At 34.3% G+C, this 13,906-nt stretch overlaps 3 protein-coding genes across 3 annotated transcripts; 1 reads left to right on the forward strand and 2 right to left on the reverse strand.

Annotated features, from left to right (window-relative positions):
* Window positions 1-317: 317 nt before the first annotated feature.
* Window positions 318-2,127, reverse strand: LOC108813493 (aspartyl protease family protein 2). The gene has a single exon (XM_018586063.2). It carries the CDS (start codon window positions 1,852-1,854, stop codon window positions 502-504), a length of 1,353 nt encoding a protein of 450 aa, XP_018441565.1. The 5' UTR covers window positions 1,855-2,127; the 3' UTR covers window positions 318-501.
* Window positions 2,128-10,324: 8,197 nt separating this feature from the next.
* LOC108810728 (protein IDA-LIKE 1-like) lies at window positions 10,325-11,648 on the forward strand. Its single transcript, XM_018582816.2, has one exon. The coding sequence runs from the start codon at window positions 10,390-10,392 to the stop codon at window positions 10,690-10,692; it is 303 nt and encodes a 100-aa protein (XP_018438318.1). The 5' UTR covers window positions 10,325-10,389; the 3' UTR covers window positions 10,693-11,648.
* A 660-nt stretch (window positions 11,649-12,308) lies between these two features.
* Window positions 12,309-13,395, reverse strand: LOC108809501 (protein MIZU-KUSSEI 1). The gene has a single exon (XM_018581639.2). It carries the CDS (start codon window positions 13,323-13,325, stop codon window positions 12,531-12,533), a length of 795 nt encoding a protein of 264 aa, XP_018437141.1. The 5' UTR covers window positions 13,326-13,395; the 3' UTR covers window positions 12,309-12,530.
* Between the last annotated feature and the right edge of the window lie 511 nt (window positions 13,396-13,906).

Raw genomic sequence — 13,906 nt, forward strand, 5'->3', positions numbered from 1 at the left:
AATCTCAAACCTGCACTGTGTAAAACTATCAGTTGTAGCAAGTGCGTTTTAGAGTTAAAAATCGTTTTATATTTGAAACGATATCATATTAATTTAGCTTATTAACTAGGAACAATATTTGTATAATATTTTCAGTGTAACATTTTAATTCATATCCCAAACTTATGTCATAATTTCGTCAAATAAATTCTTTTTTTTTAAAACCTCCTCAAATAAATTCTAACATCAATTAAAGCATTACTTCAATATTTAAAGAACATTTAGTTTAAACCGTACTTCAACTACCTATTATCATGCTCAATTATTTTGTTTGGCGGTGCTAGATTTAATATTGTATTTCCCAATCCGAAACAATACAAACTCCAAAAACATTATTTTTATTCCTATTTTCGGTAACAGTGAACCGTCTCCCAGTCTCGTACTTTCAAGAGCAAAAAAAAAAAGAGTGAAAAAAAAACAATTTTAAAAAGAATCTTCGAAACGGAATATTCCGACGAATCATCACGCCAAAGCGCAACCGCGTCGAGAGAACCCAAGCCGTGATCTATCCCTATCGAACTCAAACAAGAACCCTTGCTGCATCAAGTTCCCTATCACCGAGAATCCAACCTTCGGGTTCACCGACTGAATCGCCAGACACTGAACATTCCCCTCCGTCTCGATGAAGTAATTCCTCGGCGGCGGAACGAACACCGCGCCGCCGGCGAACTCGAATCTCAGCCTCGGCACGTACTTCTCCGGCTTCGCGACGCCGGAGACGTTGACGCACAGATCGAATCCCGGAGTCATCTCCGCCGCGATCGGGAGCCGGATCCGTCGTCTCACATTCGCGACGACCAGTCGGTACGCCGGATCAGCTAGGAACGCGAGCGTCGTGCCGGAATCCACGACGGTTCCGCCGTTACCTGAACCGTCGATCTCCCAGACGGAGGGATGGATCCGTAACTTAACGCCGTTAACGGAGACCGATTTCAATCGGACGTAGTAAAACGTCGGAGAGAAGGGATTCGTGAGCAACGGAGTGAAAAGAAGCTTGGATCCACCGCCACCGCCGTCGCCGATGATGAGGTAGCTCGTCGGGGGAGGTGAGAGAGTGAAGTCCATTAAACAATAAGAAAACTTGTTACCGAAGCGACGGCCCAACTGAGAGGCGAAAGAAATTGGGCCACGGCCCAAGCCCATAACTCCGTGAGCTCCATTAAAACTCGCACCCGACACGCTTTGACCCGAGATACGAAACCCGCATCCGAAAGCGACGCTCTTAAGATACGCCTCTCTACCGGAGCTCGTCTTCAACGTCGTCGTTTCGGTGGCGAATAGACCGGAAGTTAATGAACCGTCCGCGTAAGCGTACTCGTAATGACACGTGGAATGGATCCGGGTGTGGTTACATCTCGGAGCCCGAACCGGTTCGGGTACGAGTCGACAAAGCGGGTCGTAGCAGTGAGTGGGAGAGAATGTGGAGGAGTGGCGAGGGAAGAAGACGGTGGCCGGAGAATGGAGAGAGCAGTTCCGGCAAGCGGAGCATTTCACCCAAACGAGATCGCTTCCTGTATCGGCGATTAGGAGGAGTGACTGAGGCGGTTGGCCGATCCGGAGATCCACGAAGTACTGACCCGACCCGGAAGCGGCGCCGGAGGTTACCGGGGATTTGACGAATGGGACGGGTTTACGGCGGAGAGAGAGAAAATGGAGACGGCGAGTGTCTAAAGCGAGAGCTTGTGTCGGAGAAGGTAAAGGAGATTTGCGTAATAACGGAAGCTTTAGGTACTCGTCATCACTCACGGCGGCGAGATTCGCGGGCGGGAGGAGGAGTAGAGAAAGGTAAGAGCAGAGGATGATAAGATGGAACATTGAGAGAGAGTGAGAGAGAGAGAGAGAGAGAGAAAGAAAGAGTTTTTTTGCTGTCTGTGTTTTGTAAGAGATGAAGAAGACGACCGTATAATATACGGGTTTTGTATACGTGAGTAGTATACGATCTTGTCAGTTTGTGGTCGAAATGTTTATTACAATGGAACGTGAAGACAGAAAGATTTATGTTTTGGGGGCAATCAAAAGAAAGCTTTGGCTTTTGCAATGAACTCTTAGCTGTCTAAATGTGTTTTTGCAAATGCTTTTGTTTCTTTGTTCCTTTATTTTACTTTGCTATTTTACTTAAGGGGTGTGATGATTCTAAACATTGATTTTTATAGTAACAAAAAATTGTTACATCTGGAGTTGTCTTCTATCATTGTAAATTGTAATCTTTAGTGGTCTTTAGATCCGTGATTTTTCTCTCATCTATTATATAAAAAGTCGGATGATATAAATTATTATTATGACAATAATTAATAATACAATACAATAATAATAAATGTAGATCTTGTTTGGACGTGAAAAGTACTATACGCAAGAAATGGACCCTGTTTTATTAGGTGGTGGCAGAACTCAGAAGTACTTAATCTTTTTTTTTGCTAAATTGAAATACTTAATTTCAAAAAATAAAAAGAAACTTGATATTCTTTTATATGATTACATAATAACAAAATAGTTACTATTACTTCTTGTTATTATGTGTTAAAAGTCTAGTGAATGATTTCTATTTTTTGTACGTTAATAGACATGGAAACAAGCTGTATATATATTGTATGGATTTATATAACAAAATAAGTAATGTAATACATTAAAGAGTGATGAAGATTCGGGCGACACTTTGCATGGCTGCACATGATATGAATCATGTGACTTTAAAGACAAACCACAATTATTTTATCTTTTTCAGTAGTTTGGGAGATTACAAATTTATTGCGAAATTATATTCTAAAATTTTGAAAAACAAAAAGACTTGCAATTTGCAAACTTTCTTTTGCAGTAATAAACTAAGGGATAAACTAATAATCTATAAACTGCACTGTAACTATAAATCATTTTTAATTTGACAAGTGTGTGATACAGTGGTGTAGAGAGACATAGAAGAATATGTAAAAAAAACTCAGTTTACAGATTCTTACATTGTTAGAGCATCAATATCGGTTGGGACCAAAAAGTAGTCTTTAAAATATTTTTTTTCTTTTTAGTTTTTTGTTTTTCTTAAAAAAAAAAAAAAACCAGTACTGGGTCACCACGTGTCATGGAGCCCGCACACAGTGTGAATGACACAGCAAAAACGTCCTTATCTAAGGACTTTTCTCCCTTGTCCTTGTTGATTGTGTACTTTTTGGTCTCTCTCTCCTCCTAAGGACGTCCATAAGGACCACGATAATGTTGGTCTTAGTAAATTAGTAATATTGTCTCCTCTAGTGTCAGTTTTGCCTCTGCTTTCAGTTTCAGTTTTGCGTCTGCTTCTAAGTAAGCTCTTCAAATGCTTTCATGTTTTCGGCATCAAATCCTCAAGTAAACTGCAAGTTTCATCCGTACATCATAGAACAAAAATTATCAGAAACCTATTCATAAGATTCTTAACTTCTCTTGTCTGTATAGTGTTTCTTTTGCCTGATGGACTCTAAAAGCGAAACGAACACCTTTGAGAAGCTTTTGTAAAATACTAATTTGTAGACTAGTATTATTTTGTAAGTCACAAGTTTTCTATATATCAAAGAAAATATTAAGGTTTTTGGTGAAGTGATCAAAAGTTTAGAGGTTTTGCATTAAACTTGGGAGTTTGTTTCCCAAATATTCAAATTTTATATATTGGGATTGTTTCTGAAATCAATAACATGGAAGTGTTTGATTGACAAATATTCATTCGAATTTCTGCAAAATAAATGTTTCACTAGTAAAGAAAAAAAAACAGAAATTCAATTTATTGGACTTTAATAATTCTAACCTGTTTAACTTCAGCCCATTTAGAACTCCTCTCGAAAATATTTTTTGAACAGAGTCCCCCCCACCCAAAACCCCCGTAAGGTTTCAGCCACCGATATACCATCTCCGATACACCGAAAAGATTCTTACCAGTTACCACAGCACTCAATGATCAATGTTATCGACATTGCAACCACGTCGTTCTCTCTCACTTTGTTGGGATAAAGATCCACATTGGAAATATAAAAGAGACTTAAGTAATACTCCCTCCGTTTCTCAATAAATGTCGTTGTAGAGAAAATTTTTCGTTGCAAAATAAGTGTCGTTTTAGCATTTCAATGCAGAATTTATTAATTTTATTCTCTATTTTATTTTTCTATTGGTTGAGTTATATGGGTAATGATGATTTTTTATTGAAAATATGCAAAATTAAATGATTTATTAATCTGTGTGCAAAAGTCTAAAGTGACACTTATAATGAAACAGAAGGAGTACTAGATTTTTGACCCGCACGCCCGTGCGGGTGTATTTTCTGTAAAATATGTTGTTATTTATTTTTCATGTCAATATTAGAGTTGGACAAAAATTCGAATCCGAAAAATTGAACCGATCCCGATCCAAAAAAAATATCAAACCCGAACCAAAATTGATTAAATATCTAAATTAATCAAAATTTTGGTATTTAGAGAACTGAAACCGAATCCGATTCGAGTCAAAATATTTCGGATACCCAAACATATTCGAAATAGATTTATATACTTATATATATTTTAGATTTAATGTATTTAAAACATCTAGAATATATCTGATACTTTTAAGTTGGTTTAAATAATTGATAATATATATAAATAGTGTAAATATCTAAAATCGTTAAAGTATAATAAAAACACCAAAAATATTTAAAATAATTATTGATTCTCTATCCAAATATTTAAATCAACCAATTTATATGTGACTGAAATTTTTAACCCGAACCGAACCCGAATGGGTACCCGAACGCCCACCCTAATTTACGATCTATTTTTTCCTTTAAAAACAGAGTAAACATATAATTAATAGTATTTTATGCATACTATCATATAAATAATCACATATATTATATTTTTAAACTTTAATGTGAAATAAAAAATCATAAATTAAGTTGGTATATGAAATTTGACTTTTTATTGTATTTTTCTTATATATAATGAAAACATTTTTCAATAATGGTTATTGGAAAATATTTTAGTAAAAATAAATTTTGAATATATGTATATGTTGAATCAGTTTTTGATATAAATCAACTTAAAATTTATTATTTTTGATTTGAAATATATATATTTAAAAAATTTTGTTTTATGATTATTTTAGACCAATGATATTTTCAGATAATTAGATTAATTAATTTTCGTATATTTTAAAGTTGACCCAAATATATAGTTTCTCATAATATAATAGATTTCCAATTTTTTTTAATAAGATAAATCCATTTTTTTCTTAATATACTGCTATATGTGTTTTCAAATAACATTATATCTTTTTTTATATTGCTATTCTTTTTTTGGCAACTTTTATGTTGCTATTCATGTTTCCAAACAAACCTTTTTTTAAATTGATATTCATGTTTCCAAACAAACTTATTTTTTAAAACTTATATTCTTGTTTCCAAACAAACTTTTTGTTTGAACTGCTATCCAAGTTTTCAAACAAACATTGTTTAAAAATTGTTATCCATGTTTCCAAACAAACTCAATTTGTACTTTAGTTTTAATAATATAGATGTCTAGTTTAGAAAGATTTATTAAAGTTACTAAATTGTTGACATATAATAAACTTTTTTTTGACATATAATAAACTTGAATATGTTAAACAGAACAGTTCATATATTGTGTGTAACTTAATATTACAAAACTAAACTTTAATATATTAAACAGAACAGTTCAAATATTAAACTCGATTTTATGTGTATAATAAGTTTGTGGTTATGTGAATTATTCTATTTTTAAATAATGGTTAGATATATAGTTAGATTAAAAGCAGTTAGGTGAAGTTGTAGGTTAATAATATAAATAAAACAGACTCTGTCCATATTTCGTTAATATAAAAAACGAAACAAAGACCCATTAATAGTTGTAAAAAACGAATGGGCTCTATGTTAACTTGATAAGGCTTTGACGTGAAATGAATTGATTAATTTAGGATAATCTCTCTTTAATTTAGACCAATGGCATTCTGTGGTAAAATAATAAAAAAAAAATAAAAGTTATTTTTCATTTGTACTTTACTTTTAATAAGATAACTAGGATAGTATCCGCGCTAAAAAGCGCAGAATTAGTTTTTTTTTGGTTTTTGGTTTGGTTCCAGTTCAATTATGATTTTTGATTTCGGTTTAGACCATGGAAGTGGCATGTAAAAAGAAGCAAATTATAAGGTTTAGTAAGTGCAGATTTTGATAACTGGAACGTAAAGAGAAGTTAACATGTGAACATGTGAGGTATTCAAGTATCATGACATAAAGTAAATTTAAAATGAACTGGTTCGAAGGTACAATTGTCAATTGTGGCTTAGAATGGAAGTTGGTTTAAAATATATCTAATCGAAATAATGTGTATTTATATGCTGGTTTAAATTAAGTTGTCAGTCATGATATATTCAAGGAACCAAACATATTAAAGAAGCCAAACACCTACTATTCTAGAGTATGTTCAAATTTAAATGGCAACTTGTAAATGGTAGATAAATTTTAGGATCCTAAATTAATAGAGTAGATATCATAGATAGATATTAGAAAAATAGAATTATAGTGAAATCACAAAAGTCTAGCATACTAAAATACATGTGTTCAAAGCAACAAAAGTTTAGCTCGAACCTGATTGTTGTAATTATTTTGACTTTGTGCAGTGTACAAAATCTCATTTCCTTTTATATTAAAATTTTAACCTCATTTCGTAAAAATAAGTATAGCTGTGACTCACTCTACTTGATAAGGAAAGTGAAGTTGATTAAATACAATTAATAACTATATATGTGGAGATATGTTTTTAATTTAAAAGTGACAATATTAACTCACAGATTTGATTTGATATGGTGTTAATTAATTCAGTGGCATAGGTATGTAATTTTTGAGGAAAACTAAAGATTATTTTTTTTTGGATTTCAGTTTTAATAGATTAGATATAAGGGATTTGGATCACACCACTAATTGTTAATTGGTTTTAAGTAAAAGCCCAAAAAATTTATCATGGTATTAGAGCGGGCCCACATACTGACCCTTTAATCCGGCCCAGACAGTGGTCCGATCGACCCATTAGCTGATGGCCCAGAAAATGCTCAGTTCTCCGAGATTGCTAGAGAATAAAAAACATTGTTTCGGAGGGGTATGATGGATTCACGAGATTAATGGTTATACGCACCATTATCTCGAGGGAAGGTGTTGGGATAAAGGACTTGGATCACACCACTAATTGCCAATTGGTTTAAAGTGGAAGCCCAAGAAACTTATCACACTTCTCCCTCTCCGACCATTCCACTGCTCTATAAATATCGCGCATCTTTACCTTCTTTCTCTACTGAGATCGCCATATCTCATCTCTCCCAGATCAGTCTCACGAAACCGGGAGGTTCATCAGGCAGCTCAGCAGCAGATGTTGCAGCGAGACTATGTATGGTGTCTCTTGGTAGTGATACAGTACTGGTGGAAGTGTGAGACAGCCTGCTTCGTTTTCTGGTGTTGGTCGCAAATCTCAAGCGTACTTATGGACTTATGGCATTTGCATTTTCGTTGGATGTGATTGGTTTCTTTGGCTCCACGGTTTTGGTGTTTAGTTTTGTGCATACAGAAAGAAAGATCGTTTACTGCATGTTTATGTGATTGTGTCATCTGAATCATCTTCAAACTTGTCGCCATTATGATCGTGTCAGATAAACACAGTATTGTCACTTGATTCACATGTTTACTGCATGAGGGATATATATATGAAGATTGATTCTTGTGTTGGAGATGAAGATATGGGAATCAAGTTATGGTTGACGAGCTCAATAAGCTCTATGAATGTTCCCGTGGAGAAGGATTTGGCGGGGAGGTACGGTTTCATAAACAACTTTACTCTCACAACTCTGCTATAATCCAACGTGTTTGTAGGTAAAAATGAGGACTTAAATGGGAATATATGCACTCTCTGCTAGTTACTATGATGCATACTAGAAGCGAGCTCAACAGTTAACTTAACTAATAGAAAGTTAACCGGTTTGGATTAGGAACTATTATGTTTTACTTGGTGTTAATATAGGTGAGAACACTCATACAAAAAAAGACTTCAAAACTGCATTAGATCAGAATGATTTTTTTTCTCTCTCCAGCAGCTCCATCTGTTGCATACAAGATTGGTGAAAAGAAAGATGATCCATTAGTAATGTATTGTCTCTCTTTCAATAGCACAAAACATCATTTTGTAATGACATGAGATTGCTTATTGCAGGTCAATGTGAATCTTGCAGGATTTCCTGCGACTGTATTACCATGTGGACTAGTCCAAAGAGGCCCCTCTGGTCTACCTGTTGGTCTTCAAATGATCGGTGCAGCCTTTCATGAGGCTTGTTATTTAAATCTTTGCTTAATCTCAAGAAAAAGAGTTAAGAACAAGTGATGATTGAGTTATGTTTCTGTTATTGGTTTTAGGATAAATTGTTGGAAGTGAATTAATTGATTTGTAATTTAAAATACTATATATTCTTTAATATAAAGGTAGATGCTCAGTATATTATCATTTTTATATTTAAGTTCTTGTAATTGCATTCATGCACTCGTTTGTTTTTATACAGTTGCATACTTGCATTCTTAATTATTAATACGGCTCTATCATTATTCACTAATCTGTTTCATATTATACGATCTTTAAAATATACACCATCTGTTTCATATTATATAATATTATGGTTTAATTAATGTACAAAATTATGAAGAAATTTTGTAATTTTATAATATGAAGGGAGCCGTATAAACATGAAAAGATGTTCTCTACATGTACCAACACATATCTTTACAAAGAGACAAAACCATTACACGTTTCAATTAAACTATAAGTATTTTGAACATGATTAACTAAAATGAAACTACCTGGAATTGGAGGATATGTATAGATCACTTCATTTTCTAAAATATTTTCAGCAGAAATCATGTGTTAACTTGTAATCATGCAAACATATTAAAATTCATGTAATCTAGTGGTCCATGCGAATATCTGTCTCCAGTGGAAGATCTAAAATCCAACGGCTCAGAATCAAGCGTGTGCAATGTTTGACATTTCCTCTAATGCATGAAAAGTCACCACCTGGCACATGCAGATTATATTTTTTTTTTCTTAACTATGAATTATGCAAATGATTTTCCTTTGGACGATATGTTAGTTGTTATAACAGAAAAAATATTAGTACTATATTAGTTGCCATAATACCCATAAATGATGTTTGGTTTAACAATTAGCCATATAAATATTAGCTCCGTTGTCTGATGACCCTAAATAACGCAACTAATTTTCGAAACTTTTGTTTTTTGCTAACCATTTAATTTGTGTACATGTGAATGAACGAGTCACATATTGATATGGTGATAAATGTAACTGAATTACGTATGCCATTTTTAAGAGATCATGTAAAACGAGGTTGTATAAAACAATGAGAGGAATATATACTACTAAAACACATTACTTTTTTTTCTTTTGAAAAGAATACACATTACTTTCCTTTCACAATTGAATATATAAAGGATCATTTAAGTGATTTGCAATTTGGCGCCTAGCTTTTGACTAACCATTACACATTACACAATCGCATTTGTTTAAGTTCTCACATAATGATGTAAATCTTTTTTTGAACAACGTACGTAATACATTTGTATCAATCTCATTTTATTAAAATATAGTATACGTTTCATATAATACAATATAAGTTAATAGTACAGTATAATACTATTGTTTAGTAACTTAATACTACTGTTTTAGTAAATATTCTTTTACAAAGCGTGGGCTGAAAACCCAAACAGCTCTTCAACTCTGATCAAAAGCGTGGACAAAGCCATGAAGAATCGCATATCCAGCCTGCGGCTCATGGGAGTCAAGAAGCACACCAAAACCATGGAAACATGGTTCTCGGTTAGATAGAAGATGTTTTCTGCTTTTTAATCTTTAAGAACACTCAAAAACTTCAGACTCAAGTTGCATTCATTGTACAAAAAGTTTCTTTTCTTGAATAAATTTAACATTCATTCAAAAAAAAAAATATTCTTTTACAGACAACTTGAGGTAATCACGTACACGGTAGACCATCCTCCCACGTAAAGTCCAACTCTGCAATTCAAGCTTAGTAAATATTAAGTATTATTGTTTGGTTTCTAATTCATTATCGTTGACATTAAAAATGCTCAAAATATTCAAAACTCCATTGCTTGCGCGTCGCTTTCCCCAGTTTCTTTGCTTTTCTTGTTTGACCGATTTACACATACACAGATGTGCATACCTACATAAATGATATTAAATATAATACAGAAAATGGGTTTATATGCATATGTACTCATATCTTCAACCTTCTAAAAAGCTAAAATCTATAAAACCCTAGCTAGTAGCTAAATCAATGTGTTCTCCTCCTTTCTCCAAAAGTTGTATGAATCGTGCTCATAAAACTATATTTATGACTGTTTATTTCGTCATGATCCTCTTGGTTTTTAGTTCCTGCGACGCCGCGGCGAGGATGGGACCAATTAAGGTTTCTGAAATGGAAATAGTTCAGACAAGATCAAGATCGTCAAGACAGTACTTCGCGGAAGGTTTTAGATTCAAAGATCGTGTGTTCCATATTTCGTCTAAACGGGGACTTGTACCACCTTCGGGACCTTCCAAAAGGCATAATTCTGTGGTGAATGATCTCAAACACTAATTGGTTTCTTGTTTTTGTTATTTAGTTGGTTTTTTAACAATCATAATTTACATGTTTGGAAGATTCTTGAAATTGTTTTTTTTTGGCGAGGTTTTGATCCTTTTAATATATGTTTTTGTTCATTTATACATCATTTGATTTCGTTCACATCTGTAGTATTTTGTTGGAAAGTGATACATACGTACGTATATTGTATGTATCACCTTTTTACCCACCATTGTATATATCTTTCATATCAAATCTCTTTGAAAACAATAGGGAGTTCTGCCCAAGAAAAAAACAATAGGGAGTATCAATAAGGTTTGGCTAATCTAACTTCTCGGCTCTAGAGTTTTTAGTGCGTAGATATTTTGTAACTATTACTTGGTAATTTAACTATTAACCGTCAAGCTCACGGATTTGATCTTATATTTGAAATAATTTATATATCATAAAAAACGAAACATACATTAGTTTTCAAGGAATAAATAATAAAAAGATGTCTGAAGTATATCATGTTTTCAACTCATTTAGCCTTAAGTTTTAACTCATGGATAGTTTTAGACTATTATCGGTAAGCTCAAAAAGCATTAAACTAATTCATGAAACTTGTTTAATATAACAGAAATTCTTATAAACTGCTATTAACGCACCCTACGGTAATGCTATCAATCCAGCGAGGTACAATTCTGACTGAATGAAGTTATCTAAGGGCGACAGGGCGTTGTTAAAGAAGAGTTATAAGTAACCGAAGTTTTTAGCCCATGGAAGACTTTTCGGCTTGTAGGCCTTGGAAGGCTGTATCTCATCTTTGGGAATCGACGGACTTTTGTTACCGTTTGTATACTGTCGTACCAATTCGTTAAATTAAAGAGAGATCGAGCGGCCGGTTTGTATTGTGTGGTCTCCTTCTGTCTGCCTAGTTAATAATAGGCTAATACTACAAAAAAGTGAAGGGTTTTAAATTTGATGTTCTACTTTCTAAAGCCAAAAATATTTATCCATGCACTACAGCATGAAAATACCAACTTCTCACATATTTTATGTTCGTATAAAATTATCCAACATGTGAGAAGTTAGTTGGTATTTTAATGTTGTAGTGCATGTCTGTTTAAGCGAGGTTTAATCCACAACTGGAACCAAATGGTGATTGAACTTTGGAATAACTCTCCCCCTTCCAAAGAATTGGTCTCATGTTCTCTCGATATAGCTCTCAAACAAACCTCTTCTAACTCACTCAATTACAATAATAAAAATAATAAAAAGATAAACATAGCTTGAGAAAACCTGATTTTTCTATTATCAAAGTGGATACAAACTGAATAACAAACCCTGAAGCATAGTCGGCCCTGTATCCAAGCAATAGGAGTAATGGCTTCCAACCGGCAATTAATATCAACAAAATTGGCCACAATGTTTCTTTAATGCATTGGTTGAATAGCCCTTTAACATGTATCCAAACCGGGGTTCAAGCTTCTTCAACAACATAATTTTTATTTTCAGCCAATATTTTTATTTTTGGCTTCTAGGTTTAAGAATTCGAGGACCAGCTCTGCCCTGAAGCAAGAGCATGGTTTGAACTTTAAAGCACATGTATTTTAGATCTCCCCCTGTTTTTAAGCTAATTTGAAAAAAAGTTCACAAACAATTATTTCACTCAAAATTTTCAGTCGTTTAGTAGAGAAGCATATGTTTGCATTGAGAAAATCCAAAATATTATTGACCATATGCAAAAATAAACAATAATGTCATACAATATTGCTTCAAAATCACATTTTTCCATATGTCATTATCCGATCATTTAAAAACACCATAATCAAAAACACAATATACCTTCTTTCATCGTTACTAATATCGCCTCAAACCCTTAGAAAATACACACTAAGCTCAGGCCCACCACTTGACCCATCTGGATTCATCATGTAAAAAGCCTCCGAGTCTCTCGACCCGATAACCCGCTCGAACTGGGCTCTCATATACATGAGCTCACCTTTCTCGGACCCCACCGCTTCACTCCCTTCTTCCCTTACCGTTGCCGCCGCAGGTAAGACTCCAGCACCCATCGTAATAGGCCCCACCGCCTTCAACACTCTCCACTCCGCCTCTCCACACTCTTTCCTCACCGAGTAACCGCACTTTCTGCCGTTGCAGTACGTTCTCCACGTCGACTCTTCAAGTAGCTTCTTCGAGTCCGTCCTAAACGCTGCCGTTTCCAGCGCTATCCTCACGAGCCCCGAAGCCATTTCCTTGACGAGTATGCTCGTCGGAGTCGGTAGCTGGATCAGAACAGCTGGTAAACGGGTCGGGTCATCCTGTACGGCGAAGTACACATGTCCACGACGGTTTCCGAATAACGTACCCACGACACGGAAACCTAGATTCGGACTAGAGAGACCGAGTGCATAACGGATCTTCTCCATTGTCTTTTTCTTTTTCTTCTTCTTTTGCATCACGTGTTGAGTATGGAACTGATCTGGTTGTGTCGGGTCGGAGGAGAAGTTGAAACTTGTCAAGATATTTTGTTCGTTGTTGTGATCGTCTTCTTCTTCCTCCTCTTCATCTTCTTCTTGAACCTTCTTCTTCTTCCAGTTGAAGTAACGTTTAGAGAGAGAGAAGGAAGAGTCGAGAGAAGTGCTGGATAAGATTGACTTCATCTCTTTTGCATGAATAATAAAATTGCAGTTTGGAGTGAACCTCTTGTGGTCTTTAATGTAAAACCGTTTTTGGGAGTAAAAGTCTTTGATGTAGTTTTTAATGCTTGTGGGAGTTGATTTGATTTAACTTTATTTAATTTAATTAAAATTACTATCTGACCTTTTTGTATTAGGTCTATTGTGATTTATACTGTTTATTTTGTTATATGCTTTTTTTTTTGCTAAATATTTTTTATTTATTTTGTACATCTCGACTCCTTTCACGTTTTATAGTAATTTTCTGTGAAATAAAATCCCTGTTAAATCATTGTGTAGACTCTGACGTGGTAGAAAATGTAGAGATATGACTCCCTTGACAAAGTAATGAATCATCCATTTGAATAGAACCAAACTAAAAGTTAATTGGACTTTACTGAATTTTAAATATACTAAATTAGAATTAGAAGCACTGGTTTGCAAATCCACGTTTATTTTAAAATTAGAATAAAGGTGTGAGAGAGTTTCTTATTTGTTAAAAGAGAAAGATGGATGTGATAGAAGATAGAAAAAGAAAAAGGAAGAGGTGAGACAAGCGAGGGCGG

The sequence above is a fragment of the Raphanus sativus genome, chromosome 6, assembly GCF_000801105.2.
Source record: "Raphanus sativus cultivar WK10039 chromosome 6, ASM80110v3, whole genome shotgun sequence".
In the NCBI taxonomy this organism is placed as follows: domain Eukaryota; kingdom Viridiplantae; phylum Streptophyta; class Magnoliopsida; order Brassicales; family Brassicaceae; genus Raphanus; species Raphanus sativus.